Source organism: Fulmarus glacialis, unplaced genomic scaffold (genome assembly GCF_000690835.1).
Source record: "Fulmarus glacialis isolate BGI_N327 unplaced genomic scaffold, ASM69083v1 scaffold30049, whole genome shotgun sequence".
Classification (NCBI taxonomy): domain Eukaryota; kingdom Metazoa; phylum Chordata; class Aves; order Procellariiformes; family Procellariidae; genus Fulmarus; species Fulmarus glacialis.
The window spans coordinates 22,124-38,317 of NW_009233060.1; the positions used below are offsets into that span (position 1 = coordinate 22,124).

Consider the following 16,194-nt stretch of genomic DNA (forward strand, 5'->3'; position numbering starts at 1 on the left):
ATCTTGACTATTGTCTATAAAGGAAAAAATGCTGTCAGGATCCAGCTTATTTATCTTTCCAAACATAGTCCTATTATAGGGAACTTTCTAAAAAGGCCCAGTGAGAGAAGTAGTACTGAAAATATTCAAGGTAACAGCGTTATTCACATAGGGAGTAAAAAAACACGTCACAAGTCTTGCAAACTTTCATTGTCTCACAGTTTCCTATTCTTTTATTTTTATTTTATTTTATTTTGCAATTGCTCTGCTAATGATTGTTTGTCTTTCTTTTTTCCCCTAGTTATTTATCGGCACTTTGCTATTTACAATCCTGCTGTTCCTCCTGCCTACGACTGCACTGTATTATTTGGTGTTTACCCTGGTAAGATTTAACCCTTGAAGCTAGTCATATACTGTCTTCTGAAATATTAAAAAAAGGTTTCCTAGTCATTTGCTGTCATCCACAGAGGAAATATAAGACTTGTCTAAGTGTCCCAGGAAGGGTTCTCACACAGCCCATGTAGGCCAAGCAAGTGGAATTCAGGATACGTGTTTGTGTTTCTCCAAAGGGAATTCCTAGCAAATCCCAGTCAGCAGTACAAACTGTTCCCCTCTCTTTCACTCGGAAGTCATTTTTTATCTTTCCATCCCACGTCTGGGGTGACGGCCCCTTTAGTTTGATCCAGAACTCTTTTTTCAGGAAATTAACTTGCTGTGTTAAATGCTTTCAGCCAGGCTTTGCTCAACGGGTTGGATTTCTTTATTTTTCTTTTCTTCCCCCAATATGACCAGTCCTCTCCGAGGCCTGCCTGGAGCAAAATTTTCCGTAGACGGTGGCCATCACACGGTTTCAACATCTTTTTTGAGTCCTCTCTTTTCAGATGAGCTTGGCAGCAAAAATAAATGCAGTCTGACAAAAGGAGGGGACAGAAAACACAGAGCAGGAAGCTCATTTCTGACTGCTTTGCTCTTGCTTAGATGCCCTACATGCAGTTTCTTCAGGCAGAAATAAGCTACTTCAGTTCACTGTTGGAGAGAGAAGAATTTGCATTCTCTGATACACAGTGATGGAGTTCACTAGAAATGGAAGTTTGAGTTTTCCCTTTTAGACTATGACTGTTGAAAGTGGAATAGCTCTCATGCCCTTGCAGGTCACAGCCTCTACAACTGTAGGGGCTTCATTTCAGTTACACCCTGAAGCTGGGATTGTCAAGGAACCTCAGGCAGGGTCTGGATGCCCAGCACTTCTAGACATCAAAGCCACTTTGGGAGGCTTTAGCTTAGCACACAACAATGTCAGACTGCAGATCAGCTCATGAATTTGCAAGTGTTGCATCTCCTGTTTCTCTGAGATTTTCTTGTTAAACTGTTTCTCTGTAGCTCCGTTTGCTAGTGGTGATTGTGCAAGGCCTGATACACTTGCTAGTTGACCTGATTGACTCTCTGCCTCTTTATTCGATCATCCTTCGGCTCTGCAGATCCTACAGGCTCGCAGGTAAGTCCTTCAGCACTGCACATGCAGAAGTTCACGGATTTTGCATTATGCATTTAATTTTGATGCAGTGAGTAGCTTCTGAATAGAAAGATGCAGCAGGGGCAGGAAAGAACCTAAGGCTCAAGTCATGCAGTTGTCCATACTGTTAACCAATTGCTGCAGGATGAGGATGTCAATGAAAAGAAATTTGATGCTGAAGCAGAATCAGGAGGACCTTTACAAAGCCTGCGGCAACTAAAAGTGACATCCAAACAAGCACCATACAAATGAGTTCATCTTTTGATTCCAGTTCTAGTGTACCAGATCAGGTAAAACTTCTGAGAGTTAAACAAGCTGTTAACCTTGGGGATTTGGGCTCTGAAACAAGCCAAATTACACAAATTACAAAAATACTTGGAACATCTGCTGTTTCAAAGGGCTGGATCTACAGTGGCTATGAATCAATGGAGCTGCTTCAGTTCTGTGCTGACTTGACTAACTGAAGTCCTGAGCTGAGGTGTCTGGATTAATTTCAGAGCTCTGGGCAGATTTCAGGTAATCATTCTCTTTTTGAGACTAATCTGTCACCATTTTGAAACTAGTCATTGTTTTTCCGATTTTGGTAACCATCAACTATGGTTGGCATCAGAGTAAAGGGTCATTCCGAAATGGGTTTAACCGTCAACAGCTATGGTTAATCTAGTTAAAATCAAGCAGATCTAAATTATGATCTCCCATCCATTTAAAGAGCGTGCAGCAGGAAAAGAAAGAGCTTGATCATCACTAAACCAAGGCTAAGTCATTAAATGCAAAGGAAGCTTGAGGCAACCAATAAAGCTTTGTCTGTTGGAGCAGTGCCAGGCTCGATTTTGGGAAGGTAGAGCTGAGCCATGTTACCAACTCTGTTGCTTTTCCATGTGTGCCTTCAGCAGGTTCCTATGCATTTCCTGGCAGAAACTTCTTAACCCTTCAGGGCTGTCTTTGGAGAACAGGAGATGCTGCTGAAGAAGACTGACCCAGTAAACAGCAGGTCATAGGGCAGAAGGAAATCTTGTTGCCACTGAGAGATAAGGCCCTATATTCTCATCAGTCTTAGATTTCTTCTCCTCAGTTTTGTTCAGCCAGCTACCTTCTGCAGGGTAATAAGCCTCCACCTAGGCAGAGGATTGTCTTCTCAGTTGAGCTTGTTACCTGACTTACTTTCTTTGTTGACTATTTGTTTGCTCCTCTTAAACATTCTAAGAAAGAGAACACTGCAATGCCATGCTGCCTGCAAGATGAAGAGGCATCTCTGAGAATTTCTGCGGCCTGTGTTCCTGCCCCAGCACAAAAACATGTCATTGGTGTGGTAACAGATGGAGCAGCTGAATCAAATTCAAAGGACTATAGAGAGTACACATCACTTGATGTCCTCACTGCTTAGGTTTTGCCTCCCTTTTCATACTCAGAACTTGGATAAGACATCCTCTGGCATATGTTACGGCAGCTGATTTTACAGGCGCCATAAAGATGGCTCTACCAACATGAATGGATAGCTTTTCCTATCAGCAAGGGTTTAGTGCAGTGGTTAAGTTTAATTCAGTTCGGTCATGGCATCTGGCCTCCAAGTTCTTTGACTCAGTTTCTGAATTGACAAAGTATTATATTGGTGAAGCCTGGGCCAGGATAGATGAATGATCCATCCACACACCAGAAACAAAATCCATATTTTCTTTCCACACATCAGAAGTGAAATACTTCGGACTTTAAAGAGCCTTTTGCAAATATATCAAAGCTGGTGTCCTCTCTGCAAGAGGTCTGTCCTCCCAGTGTGAGCTCAAGGGATGCCACCTTGGTTGGGATGGGTACACTGTGATGTTGATTGAGAGTGTGAAGTAAAGCATAGCAGTGAGGTTCATGGGTATCGGACTCTGCCCACACCCAGGTTACCAACGTACTGTTTGATCATACACAGGTCAGTTCATTTTCTCTGTACTTCTCTTGCCCTCTTGCCCAATACATAGATATTCACATCGCAAATTTTGGGCCAAGTTTTGTCATGGTTCTGTAGGACCTGTCATGGTGGTGTCTCCATGATTACTGGAATACAAACAAGCAGTGACCTTGCTTTAGTACACTGTCATGTGAAACAAAACAAATGGGTTCATGTCCCGACCTCTCTTGTGCCATCGATGATGCCGGTGTACAGAAAAAGCAGAACCCTGAGCTCTGGAGTTGGCTGGCAATCACGGAATAGCTTAGGGTTCTTCTCTGCTAGAGTGGTCTGCAGTAGACCGAGCCTTCCTGCTTTTTCTGTGAAGTGAATTGCTCAGACCTCCGAGCATTGTAGTAATCTATAGGTCATTCTAAAATAAATAAATAAATTTGTAGGCTTTTTGTGCATGTATTTTCTTAGAAGTTTAAGACTCTTGAACAATTAAATAATCTAATTAAGAGATTGTTGGCTTGCAGCTGTAGAAGGGAAGTGTGTGGCTATGACCTACAGAAACAACATTTTCTGTTCTAATGGACTATTCCTAGGATAAGGCTCCAGAGTGCTCGACCACGTATTTGAAACTTCAGTGCCCACTTGTTTCTGTCTCTCTCTGACAAATTGTCTGCCTGAAAAGCAGTTCCTGGAATAGCTTAGACACTTCCTCATAGACAAAACTCAATGAATCACGTGGAACACTTTTTGTCATCCAGCACATTTGCTTTTTGAGACCCAGGGTACTCAAACATCTTTTTTGAAGCCATTGGGGAAGCCCATGTTTCAATATAACCCAGCAAAACACAGATAAATCCTTCCTGTCTTAGATAAAAAAGGCTTTATGATTTGGGGAGATACTTTAAACCAGAGCTAGACAAGAGCGTTCTCTCCCAGAAGGAGTAAACTGTGTAATTGTAATTAATTCAAATTATTTCAAAGAGAAAATGTTTTGGTTTTTTAAATGTGTAAGAGTCACATATATACTATAGTGATGGGGCTTACACAGATGAAGAGTTTTATTTCTATTGGTACTCCTGAGTCACTGTTTGATCTGTGGCAGATCACTTCATGACTCTTGCCTCATCTTCTTACCTGTAGAAAGGAATAATAGGGGCACACTTGGCTGGTACAGGTTTGCAGAAGATGGATTGGTTTTATTTCTGTGAAGTGATTCAAGATCTTTCAAAGAAAAACGCCTCTCTAGTCCTAGTTGTACCTTTGTTTGAAACATTGCATTAAACGGTTATGTGCAGTATGTCACCACTGGAATCCAAAATCTTTCCTATTTATATTTAAAGTATTGGGAATGTAGCAAATCCAAGAGGAAGTATAAAAGTGGCAGGTTTGATGGGGTTAGTAGTGTGTTTAAAAACATATGAATGCTGGAATTAATAAGCAGTGATTGCTTTGAAATGTCTTTAATGCCTCCAGGCCAGCCACTTTCCTCCCTTACTCTGAAAGAGGGAGAGATTTGCACGTGCTGTATCCACATAAGCACAAATTAAAGGCGAGTTCTCTGCCTGCTAAGATGGAGTTCCCATTCTGATGGAAGTTTGGGAAAAGAGAAAGATTTTTCCAATGCCTTTGTCATTATCAGGTCTGGCTGTTTGATTTCTAGGCTTTGTAATTTCTTTAGGACTGTGTTTTCAAGCTGGAAGTCAGAGGGCTGCTTTTAATGGAGCCAAGAGAAATGCGTTGTTTGTCATTACGCTTAAAAACACTATAGAGAGAATCTGTGCTTCCTGTTGAAAATGTGTAAGGGATCACAAATCAAGAAAGGTTGAAGACTCCATTTCTAGGAAATCGGTGCTCAGCCAACAGAGCTGAACAGCAAAGGGCATGGGCTTTTCTCCAACGTGGATTTGGTTTCCTTGTTTTGTTTCTTTTCAGCTGGTGTAAAGTTCAGAGTCCTTGAGCAGCAGGATGGAAAACCTCTTCGACTCCTTATGCAGGTAAGCCACTCATGCCCTCCGTGACATTTTCCGCTGCAGGCTTTGCCTCAGACTGATCCCAAGGTCCTTCTCTCTTCTGTAGGAGTTCTGAGACTGGTCCCACTGAAATGCCCCACTTAAAAAATTTCAGCTGTGAAATGCTGAAACAAGGGAAATATGTTTCATATTGCAGTGACTGGCTGCTGCTTTCTCTTCTTTTTAATACCCTGCTTGAGTCCTCCGTTTAGAGAAAATGCAGTGTCTTGTATGGTGTGAAATGAAATGTGACAGATGGGAGAAACGTGGAGCTCTGTTACTTCTGGAATTAAGACTTCACGTCCTTATCACCTCGCTTCCTGGCTCTATGCAGCTTCACCTTTAATAATTGCTGAAGCAAAATAAGGCAGCTAAACCATCCAGAATGAAAGACAGTTAAGGACTTGTAAAAGGTCTTCCCCTCCAGACGTGCTGAAAAGCCTTAGCTGCTCCATGATGTCGGCAGGATGAGCGCGTGGGCGAGACAAGAGAGGGAAGGGCCTCCTGTTATTCTCCTGAGTTGCTCTGGCAAGGTGCATAGAAAAAGGTTACCTGTGCTTTTGTAACCTCGTATTTCCATGCGACAGTTTCTCTGTCGTCAGAGAAACTAAGGGAAATTTTTTTCTGAAAAGAAATGATGTGGTGGTAGCAGTGAAGTTCTCATTACACTTTCAGGAGTGATTGTGAAATTTCCATTTCCTGACTTTGCGGGAGCACTGCCCTATCACAGGGACGCTTTTCTTGCTCTTTGCGTCCTAGGAGGAGAGTCTGCAAGTAGCGTATAGAATTTATAAAAAACACTTGGACGCTGGGGGAGTGTGTGGGAAGGAATTAACTGTGGCTTCGCAGTTCTTTTGCTTTTTCCATCACCAGTCCAGTCCCAGCCCCGTTTCGGCAGAGATCAGATTAGCATGGAACCAGCACACCAGCTAGCAGTGATTCAAAAGGGAATCCCTTCAACAGATGTCTTCTAGGGCAAAACTAGCATTTCCTAAGCATGCTGTCTTCCCAGTTCCTGTGTTTCGGTAGGGTAGGGATGTAAGAACCAAAATCTGTCATTCTCCGGGGCCAGAAGACTCCATAAAAAGGAAACCGAACACCAAAGATGAGGCACAGGAGCTGCTGAGCAGAGAATTTGGCATCAGTGTGTTTGTGAGATGAGGTAGATAGCTTCTCCAGAGGAAAAAGATCATGATTTAGAGAGTCAGTCATATGAGTATGATGAATTTTCCTTGGACCGCTGCAGAAAGATCCTTCTGCTATCTAAAATATAGCATAAGTCATCATATCAAAAGGTGGAAGTGCTTTAGTGGATGTCTCTCTTGGCCTTCTGTTCAAATAATAATGAGCAGAGAGTCAGTAACGGCACTTTTTTGCTCTCTGTGCTGGTGGAAATGAAAAATGGGCTTGTGTCAGAAATTCTGCTGAACATACCACCTTCTGATAGGTCTTTGAGAGGACAATCTAAAAAGCCTATTTTTAAGTGACATGCTAAAATTCTTATTTATGGTACATGGTGATGTTCCTTTCTAGAAATTTCACAGTAGCTTTGTCCCCTCCCCATATGGTAGTCCTCTGGAGCCATGCTTGATGGAAGTAAGGCTGTATGCATGCAACTATGCTCCAAACAATTCAAGCTATAGGTGACTGATACATCTGCAGCTGTCCTTTGGGGCGCTGGTAATGGATTAGAAATCAGTAATGCTGATTTTGAGCATTCACATTCGGCTTGTGGTTCAGCCGAGTGATGTTTTTTATTTTTAAGGTAGTGTCACTAGAACGCAAAGCCCAGACACAGGCAGGCGAAGGGCGGGGAGTAATATTTCCATTCCAAATGCTACTTAATATTCTCCAGGAAGTCTTAGATAGTTCAGTATTTTCATTAGTGTTTAAAATCATTTATTTTCGTGTACAAGAAGAAATATTTCTGGTAGTGTGGCTCAGCTGAACTGATAGCCCAGTGAGAAGACGTGACGAGTTTGATTCATCTGTATACCTTCTGCTACAAGTGTCATCTTCCACAGCAATTGCTGTGAAAAGGGTTAAGCAAAAGAGGAAGGGAAAAGGGAAAAGCTCCATTATGAAACAAAGGATGTATATTATATCAGGGTATATTATAGCTTTGGACTACAGAAATTGCATAAAAGGAACTCGTATTGCCACTTCCCTAATAAACAGTTGCTTTTGTTTTGCTTGTTTGTTTCCATTTATAATAGGAGAGGCAGATGCATATATTGTGCTGGGCGTAAAACCATCTCTTGTTATTTCTCAGTAGGCAAGTGTTACCGCTCGGTATCACCACTCTGCCTAGGGATGATTTTCAGCGAGAAATGTTGTGTCCAAACCTTCCAGCCCACGTAGCTAATAGTCAAAGGAACATACACTGTGTATCTCCCTTGCATAGCAGCAGTTCCTATCCTCCCCCAGCATGTTTTCACTTAAAACATACTGGTTTGCCTACAGCTGAGGAAATAGGCAGAAATAGTTACTCAAGTTTTACTGTTGGTTGTTTTGGGGGCAGGTTTCTTTGGTCTCTTTTTTTTTTCCTATTTTTTCTTTTTTTTTTAGTAACTGTCTATGACCGCAGTGAGATGAGGTTGGTTATAGTCATGCAGAATGTCCCATAAATGCCGTGGTCAGTCCTTGGCCTTTAGGCTGTAGAATGTGTTTGAAATATGAGCTGCATGAGTTTGGGTTAGACATACCCCAGGTGGTATGAGCTCCACTCTTGCGTTTCTGGTAGAAATGTTCATGTTCATCGCGTTCGGAACTAGCTTCCTGTGAATCTGTTTGGGACCCATTTAATATCTGCTTAGCAGGCCGTGTCCCGCAGCCGGACCGCGCTGGGTCTGGCTGTTCTTTGGCTTCCCTCAGCCTGCGTGAGCTGCTGCCCTGGCCTTTTTCCTAAACTTCATAGGGATGCTTCTGTGTACAGGCATTTTCTCCTTCTGCTTCAGCAATGTTGTATTTTGGAACTAATTTGACAAAGATCTCCAGGATTAATTCTAATGAAGCCTTTGCTTAATCATCCTTTCCCAGAGCTGCATCTTTGTAGGCACTCTGAGTTCATCCTCCCCCTCTCCATGAGCACCAGACAGCTGAAGCAAACTGGTGGTACAGGCGAACTCCCAGAAAACTGGTTGCTCTTCAGTGGACAAAAGAAATATTCAGCTTTTGACAAAGTAGTGACTGTCTGTGTGGTTTTTGCTGTCTCTTTTTCCTTTTTGTGGCTGGATTTTCTACTGTGAATTATAGTCTCCTTCCATGCAGCTGCTTGGTTGGTTCCAGCATAGATCCTTTCACTAGAGGAGGATGTCCTTCCATTTCTCCGCACTGTCCAAGCTTCCTCTAGCTCTGTAAGTCTCCTCACGTTGGTATCTCTCATGGTCTGTTTTCTGAGATCCACCATTTCTGTGTAATCTGTTTACTCTTTTGGAGACAATCTATTGCTGTGCATCTGTTTCATGCATCAGATCTTGGCCAGATTGGATCAATCCTCTGGACTTCACCTATCTCTCTACCCTGAAATGCTTCACTGGAATGAGATTTTCCAAGGTCTAATGTGTTTCTGTCGCCCCTTGTCCAGCTAACATGTCTGTCTGCCGCCCCCATCTTCCAAAAGACCAATACAGTGACTTTGTGACCATAATTGGAGGCCACGAGCTTTCGTAGGCAGAGACTCCAGACGTGGTCATTCTTGGGATGGTGACTGAAATCAAATTAAAAAAGATGAACTCAGCCAAGGAGACTTAATTTAAAATGGTAATGAGCAGCCCTGCGTGGCATTGTGTGGTATGCATCCTGTTCTGCTAGGACTCGAGTCCACTGGGTGGATAGCAGGTGGTATCAGGTTTAGCTTAAAGCATAGCTGTGGGCTGAGGGCTTAGCACATTAAAGCAGTAGGCCTGTAAAAGATATGGCTTAACTGGCACATTACAGAGGAGTTCTTAAGAGTCGTAGTCACCCCCAACGGGGTATTGCTGTCTGCGGTGGGAGATCCCCATCTCTCCAGCCACTGCAGCCTCCTAACGCAACAAGGCGACAGTTCCACACCCTTGTGTAATGAGCATCACTCTCAAATCCTGCTGGTGTTTGCATCTGCTTCTCTGCTTGAAAGTGATTCTCATAATACTCCTTGCCAAGCTCGATTTGTTACTGGTTTTGGATGTTGTAGAAGGCTAAACAGCTTTAGCTAGCCAGAGGGGGATTTTGTGAGTAGCAATATTGATGTTTTAACAGAGGCTAGTGCTACGCAAAAGTTGCACTTGCCCTCCGCAGCTGCCTGTGTTTCTTACTACAATGCATTTTCATTGCTGCTATCCCTCTTTCTTCTCCCCGTAGATCAACCCTCTATCCTACGGCAGTGTGGTACAGACATACAGGCTGCCGACCTACAGCTGTTACCCTAAGGATTCCTGGACATCTCTCTGCAAGAAGCTGTTCCTTGGAGAGCTAATCTACCCTTGGAAACACAAAGGAGAGAAGCAGGACTAAAGACAGCAAAAGAGCTTGAAAGACTTGGTCAGAAAAACATATTGAATCCTAATGCTTGTGGACCAAAGGCATCTCAGAGCCAGCAACTGCTGAATCCCTTTAATTAGATTTCGGTAACGTGGGAGGGGCTGAATTTTTAAAGGCAAATATTTTTAAACATTATTTTTCAACTTTCCTCTTCCCCTGCTCTGTGTTTGTGTAATATGCTAATGATTATTTTTGAAGCAAAAGGTTAAACCCATCAGTGCCTCGTGGAACCAGCGTTTAGTGTCATCGAGGAAGTACCTCCTGAATGGTTTGATGATGTATATATCCTTCCGTGTAAGCTCACAGGGCCGTATTAAAACATCCCTTTGGGTGGTTCAGAGCCACAATGCTGAGGTGCATTCTGCCAAAGGGTATTTTGGACCTTTTATGCTTCAGCCTTCAAGCCAGCTGATGAAAACCAAGATGAAGGATCAGCTTTTAGAGTCCTATACTGAAAACTGTACAGCGGGGTTATTTGGGTTCATAGGATATTTATTCTTTTCCTTTTGGGTGGGCTTGGATTCACCCCCACTGCAGCACCAGAGGAGGTGTTAAGCACAGAAGCAGTGGGGCTGGAGGCCCAGAAACACGGACTGCTGTACATTTGTGCCTATATGATCTCATCTACATTTTTCAACAGCAAATAATGTTTTGGGGAGAGCTGAGCCCTGAGCTGACACCAGAACTGAAGTGCAGAGCCTCAGACCCCAGACTGCTCAGGTTTACGTGGCAGCGAGCCATGGTAGCTGAGAGCTCTGGGCTCTGCCAAGGGTCAGGGCTTCTTCGCTTAGTTGCAGTGTAAGGCAAGCGCAGCTTTGCCGAGTCCAGCCCCGGCTGGTGTGTCTGCCAGAGGGCTGCAGCAGCCCGGCTTGTTGCGCAGCTCGGCCAGCTCAGGGAAGCGTGTGCTGCTCTCCCTTACAGGGTCAGTACATCCCCCTGTTTCTCAGGGTCCAGGTGAGAGCCTTGTCGTGTGGTGCCTCATCTTTTGCACTTTCTGACAGCCAAGATGCTTTTAAAGTTCTCTCAGATATGAGGCATTTAAAACCACTTCTTTCCCTGAAACTGTAGACACGTTTCTCTTAGGAGACTTTTCCTGCTTTGGATACTACCTCCAGCGTGCAGCAGTGCTCAGCTTTTCGGTGTCCCAGTCTGATTGTGTGCTCATTTTGATGTGAGTCTTCTATTCCCTGTCTTGGGGAGAGTGCCTCTGTGCACAAGAGTGCGATGGCCCACTGGGTGCTTTGTTGTGGTGTAGACATTTACATGCAATCGTTACCCAAAAGTACACTTTCTCCTGGTCTGCTAGCTCCCCTTGCCCCAGCTGAAACAAGGGTGTAGTATCCCTGTACCCTGCTGCCGCTTTGCACGCCCAAAGTGACTGCATTAACCGGCAGGTGAGAGGTGTGCTGGATCCTGCCCCCTTTTCCTGTATCTGTTCAAGGAACCAAGGATGGAGGAGGAAGAGGAGGATGTGTTGTTGCTGCATTGCTCAGCCCTTCTCCAGTGGGAGTAGGTGGAGGCAAGGCAAGGAGCCACGGCAAGGAGCCCTGGGCTTTCGTAGCCTTCAGTCAGCACCTCCACTGGCAGGATAAGAGTTTCCTACCCCAGCCCCATGTCTCATCCATGTACTTGGAGCTGTCACAGCAGAGAAGGGGTTATGGCCCCAGGAACGTAGGCTGCTTTAAGAGGTCCCTGGCCAGATATATATGATTTGTCTGTAGCTGCTAAAGCCTCTTGTGGTGCAGCCACTGCCTCTTCAGTCATAGCCTGATCAGGAGAGAATGAAGCTCTGTAAGCAGGTGCTTGGTCCAGACGTCCCTTAGCAGGTCTGGACAGGAGCTGCTGAGGTCTTCCCCGTCATGAAGGGAGGCAATATTACACGGGCACTGCTACCCTGTGACCTACCCTATTGATCCAGGGAAGAAGGGCACATCATTGAGGAAAGCCAGCAAAGTGGCAAAAGGCCCCCCACACCGTCTGCCACCGCAGGCTCTGGGTGGGACATCACTGGCTGCAGAAACTGGAGAGATCTTTGTTCTTCTTTAATGATCAGTGCTTAAAACTCGTGTACAAATACAGTATCATCTTCTCTTGGAATATCGATGCCCAAGTATTTCTCTCCACTCCAGGTGTGAATAACTCCAGTGAATAACTCTGATCTATTTAGTGGATGAATGCTCTAAATAATGTTTCTCATTTCAGCTTAAGTCAGAGTCATGGAGACCCATCCTTACCTGGCACTCAGCAGAGCAGATTTACACTTTATCTCCCTCTCATGTTTCCACTGGAGTTACTAAATGATATTCCCCCTGCTTCCTCCCACGCCTGCATAGTTTGGTTTACTAACTGCTGCGACAAACTATTATTTTTGGTCTTGTGGAAATAATGTCCCTAATATCCTGGCTTTTAAAATCTTTCTCTGAGACCAAACAGCTCACGATGGTCCTAATAGTGGCTGTCCTTTGGGATCAAGTGACCTGAAAGCCCCAGAGACAGCACAGAGCCATGAAAACCAGCAAATGTGACCTTCCTATTGGGAACCTGCCAAACATATTAGACGTTCCAGTGTTGGGTCTGTTTACTAAAGGCTGATACTGGCTCCGGGGATGGTGAAATATCAAACTGAGAAAAAGCTCCTCCTCAAATCTTGAGTCTTCTGCGACACAGAGGACCTTGAGTAGCCCAGCTGGGAAATGACAGCCCCTTGTGGGTGCAGTTCTCCTGTGTCAGGCAGAACTGCTGCCTGAGCTGTCTTACTGTTTCTCATGCTCTGTGTTCTCCTTGCCCATGGTGGTATCTGAGCCTATGAGTTTCTTCTGCTGGATATTTGCCATGTCTCTCCTCTTCCTTTCCAGTCACTGCTGTGAAACAGTCTTCCCCCACCCTTTTCCGATTCTGCGCAGAGACATTACAACAACTTAGCAGACATCCTGCTCAGGAACATTTGACCTTATGTCATCTCTCTAATTAGAAGTTGGGATCAGCATCATCTTCCACAGCAGCACAGACTGGCCTAGCGCTGGCATTTCCTCAGGGAAGAGACTGCTGGTAAGGTTATGGCTCGAATTTATCCTTAGAGCCGTATTATCCTTATCAGTCCTTGGATGACAAGTAGTTAAAGATTTCAAATCTTCTCTGATTCCTACCATTTACCCCTTAAAGCAGGCAACAAGCAGTCTTTGCCAACCATCTTTCAAAGACTGCAATCTTGCAGACTTTTTTTAATACTGCATTTCCTTATTATTATTTCTTCCACTTTATGGTTCCCAGTGCTGGCACAACACTCAATATGCCTCTTTACGTAGGCATGGTTTTTGTGAAGGAAAACGTGATTCACTGCATGCAAAACTCCATCCTAGATAGAAATTCTGCCTTTGAGAAATACTTTCCTTCCCTAACCAGAATAGCGTGTGACGATGCTGAAAGGAAATCTCAATAATTACACTGCACTGAAGACTCTGGTTATGGTTTTGGGAGTTTTCCCTGATCCTGCAGCTGCACTGTGCCTGGTTCTGCTGGCACATGTGAATATACCATCAGGCCCACAGAAAGAGCATTGCACGTATGTATAATCCATATGTTGACTTACACTCTCAGGAGTGTAAGGCAGGAAAATCTCCTGCTTTGTCATCATGCAGATAATGAGTTGCTTTCCTTCTGCCCTGTGCTGCCTGATCCTGCTGCCACAACACAAACATCTTCTTGCTTAACTCATGCCCTTAGTGATTTACTCTTTGTGCTTAGACCTGCTGATTACACTATCACAGAATCATAAACTGGTGGAGGTTGGAAGGGGCCTCCCGAGATCACCTGGTCCAACCCCCCTGCTCAAGCAGGGCCACCCAAAGCTGGTTTCCCAGGACCATGTCCAGATGGCTTTTGAATATCTCCAACGATGGAGACTCCACCACCTCCCTGGACAACCTGTGCTAGTGCTCGGTCACCCTCACAGTAAAAAAGTGTTTCCTGATCTTCAGACAGAATTTGATGTGTTTCAATTCATGCCCATTGCCTCATGTCTTGTCATCTTATGCTGCGCTAGGAGACACCATAACTCAAATCTCTTCAGTGAATTTGAAGATTTGCAGTCCCATGTTGTCGCTGTTCCTGAGCAGTCGTATTCAGGGACTATTCAGCAGTCCCTTTGCCTTCTGGGGGGTATCTAAGCCCCCTGCGGTTAGAGAGGGTTGCCTGCTCATTGAGTCAGTTACCTGACCTGCTGAAACCCCTAAGCTGGCAGCATGCAAGTCTGCTTGGATCGGGGAGCCGCCTTTGTGCGGTGCTCCCAGGCTCTGCGTGGGTAATCGGTGGCAGCGCGCTGTGAATACGGATGGGATGGGTCTGGATCTCAGCTGGTCCATCCACACGACGTGAGGCCACAGGGCTTACCAGCTAGTTCAGGAGCTTTTGGGTTGTATTCCACTGTGTAGGATAGACATGTTCAGAGCAATCCAAACCTTATGTGGGCAGCTGATCTGCCTTCCCCGATGAGAAGAGTGTGCTTGTCACCTTTGCATCTGGCTCACCATTTTGGGAGTGGAACATCTGCTTACAAGAGTCTGTCCCCTTCGACTCTCAGCTGGCAGCCTCACCTCCAGTCCTTATCCACGTCTGGGCCTCAGCCTCAAACCAAAAATGCTCAGATTCCCCATTTATTGTCTCAGCAAGCTGAACATGAGGAGGGTACGTGAACGCTGCAGGCAACAGAATACAAACCCTTCGTTTCCAGATGGGTGATGAGGCTGAGGGGCAGGTGGGAGTGCTGGGTGGCTGCTCGCCCGGGGAAGCAGCAGAGCCAGGGCCCTGCTCTGCGCTCACGGGGGATCGAGAGGGGCACATCTCCCGTCCATAGTGTTATTTAAGCATTTGGGAAATTCATGAGAACTTTACAACTATTGTAGTCAATCCTCCTATTGATAATGTTTTCAGTTTTTAAATAAAGTATTATAAAAGAGTGCTGAAACATGTGCAGTTGAATTAGCAGTGTGTGTGCGTGTGTGTGTTTGCGTGTGCACGTAAGAGATGATGAGGAAATTTGATATGCTGATTAGAAAGCACCGGTACATTTTCTCTTTGCATTCACATAAACTACCAAGTGTTAAGCAGGAGCAAAGTGCTCACGTAGTAGCAACACACTGTTTGTTTTAAAATGTCACCGTTAACACCATTTGAAGGTGACTTCCTTCCTACCGCAGCCCTGATTTAAAACGCAGCAGTCTGGCTTACCAGTCCAGGGAACAACCCCTGGCTTAGTAAACAGACTTGCCTCATGCTCATCAGGGTACCCTTTCTGCAGACAGCAGTGCCTGGCAGGCCGATGGCGATGCTGGCAGGGCTCGTGGGGCAGGTCCATGCACAGCTGGGACCAGAGAGGCTCTGCGTGCACCGGTTGCAGGTGCTTCTGTTTGAGAGTTTAGGGATGGAGATCTTCCTTCTGCTGACAGGTGTGGATTTTTTGGTTCATTAAACTTTATAATCAGAACTTAAATGGATTTTGATTACACTAGAATAAAGATGTTGGGAGAAAAATCGAGCTCTTCCCTCTTGTTTAACTCGCCGCTGAGCACCTGTGCGAGGCTGCCCGCAGCAGCATCTGCCACCGCCATGGGACTGGGCAGGGAGGCTGCTGGAGGCTCGGCTTGTCCGAGTGGGCTGCTCGTCCCAGTCCTGAGGCCCGGCCGGGCGGTTACTTGATCGCTGCTCCCCACACACAGCAGGTATTTCACCACTCGTCCAGCTGAGTGTTCTGCTAAGGCCAACTCATGAAGCCCTTGCAAGGAGGAGCGCTGATCTGGCGGATCCTGCCGCAGGCCTGGGAGATGGCCGAGGTGATGCTCCTCCAGCCCTGTGGTTCAGTGAGGGGCTCCTTTGTTTTCCGTGAGCCTGCCGGTGCGACGTGTTGCTGTTCAGCGTGAGGGGCAGGACAGCGGGGGACAAACCTCTGCAGCACTCGCACCGTGCAGTCTGAGCAGGAGCACGAGCCGTGCCTGGGAATGATGGGTGCCTTGTGGCCACTCCTCTCCATCTCACATCAGAGCAGCCACACCCTTGAGTTCTTTTTCCCTTTTCCCTTTTCCTTTTTCTTTTCTTCCTTTTCCTCCTTCTCCTTCTCCTTTTTCTTCTTCTTCTTCCTCGGCAGTTTGCACCCGGCTGCTCCTTGCCCACCTAGCAGCACCCAGCCCACCTGCCTTCTGCAGCGTGCCATCATCCAAGCAGGCCCAGGGCACCAGCACTTGTGACAACGTCCCCACGCCGCAGCGAGCCTCTGCCGGGATCACCCCTCC

The 16,194-nt window shown here is 45.6% G+C and overlaps 1 protein-coding gene across 1 annotated transcript in view; it reads left to right on the top strand.

Moving 5' to 3' along the window:
• Positions 1-10,080, top strand: part of PIGQ (phosphatidylinositol glycan anchor biosynthesis, class Q) — a 28,444-nt gene extending 18,364 nt beyond the window's left edge. Inside the window, exons 9-12 of the mRNA XM_009585183.1 lie at positions 281-361; positions 1,360-1,474; positions 5,313-5,374; positions 9,731-10,080. Of these exons, the coding sequence (XP_009583478.1) occupies positions 281-361; positions 1,360-1,474; positions 5,313-5,374; positions 9,731-9,883 (411 nt within the window). The 3' untranslated portion in view covers positions 9,884-10,080. The remainder of the gene's footprint in view (positions 1-280; positions 362-1,359; positions 1,475-5,312; positions 5,375-9,730) is intronic.
• Positions 10,081-16,194: the final 6,114 nt, after the last annotated feature.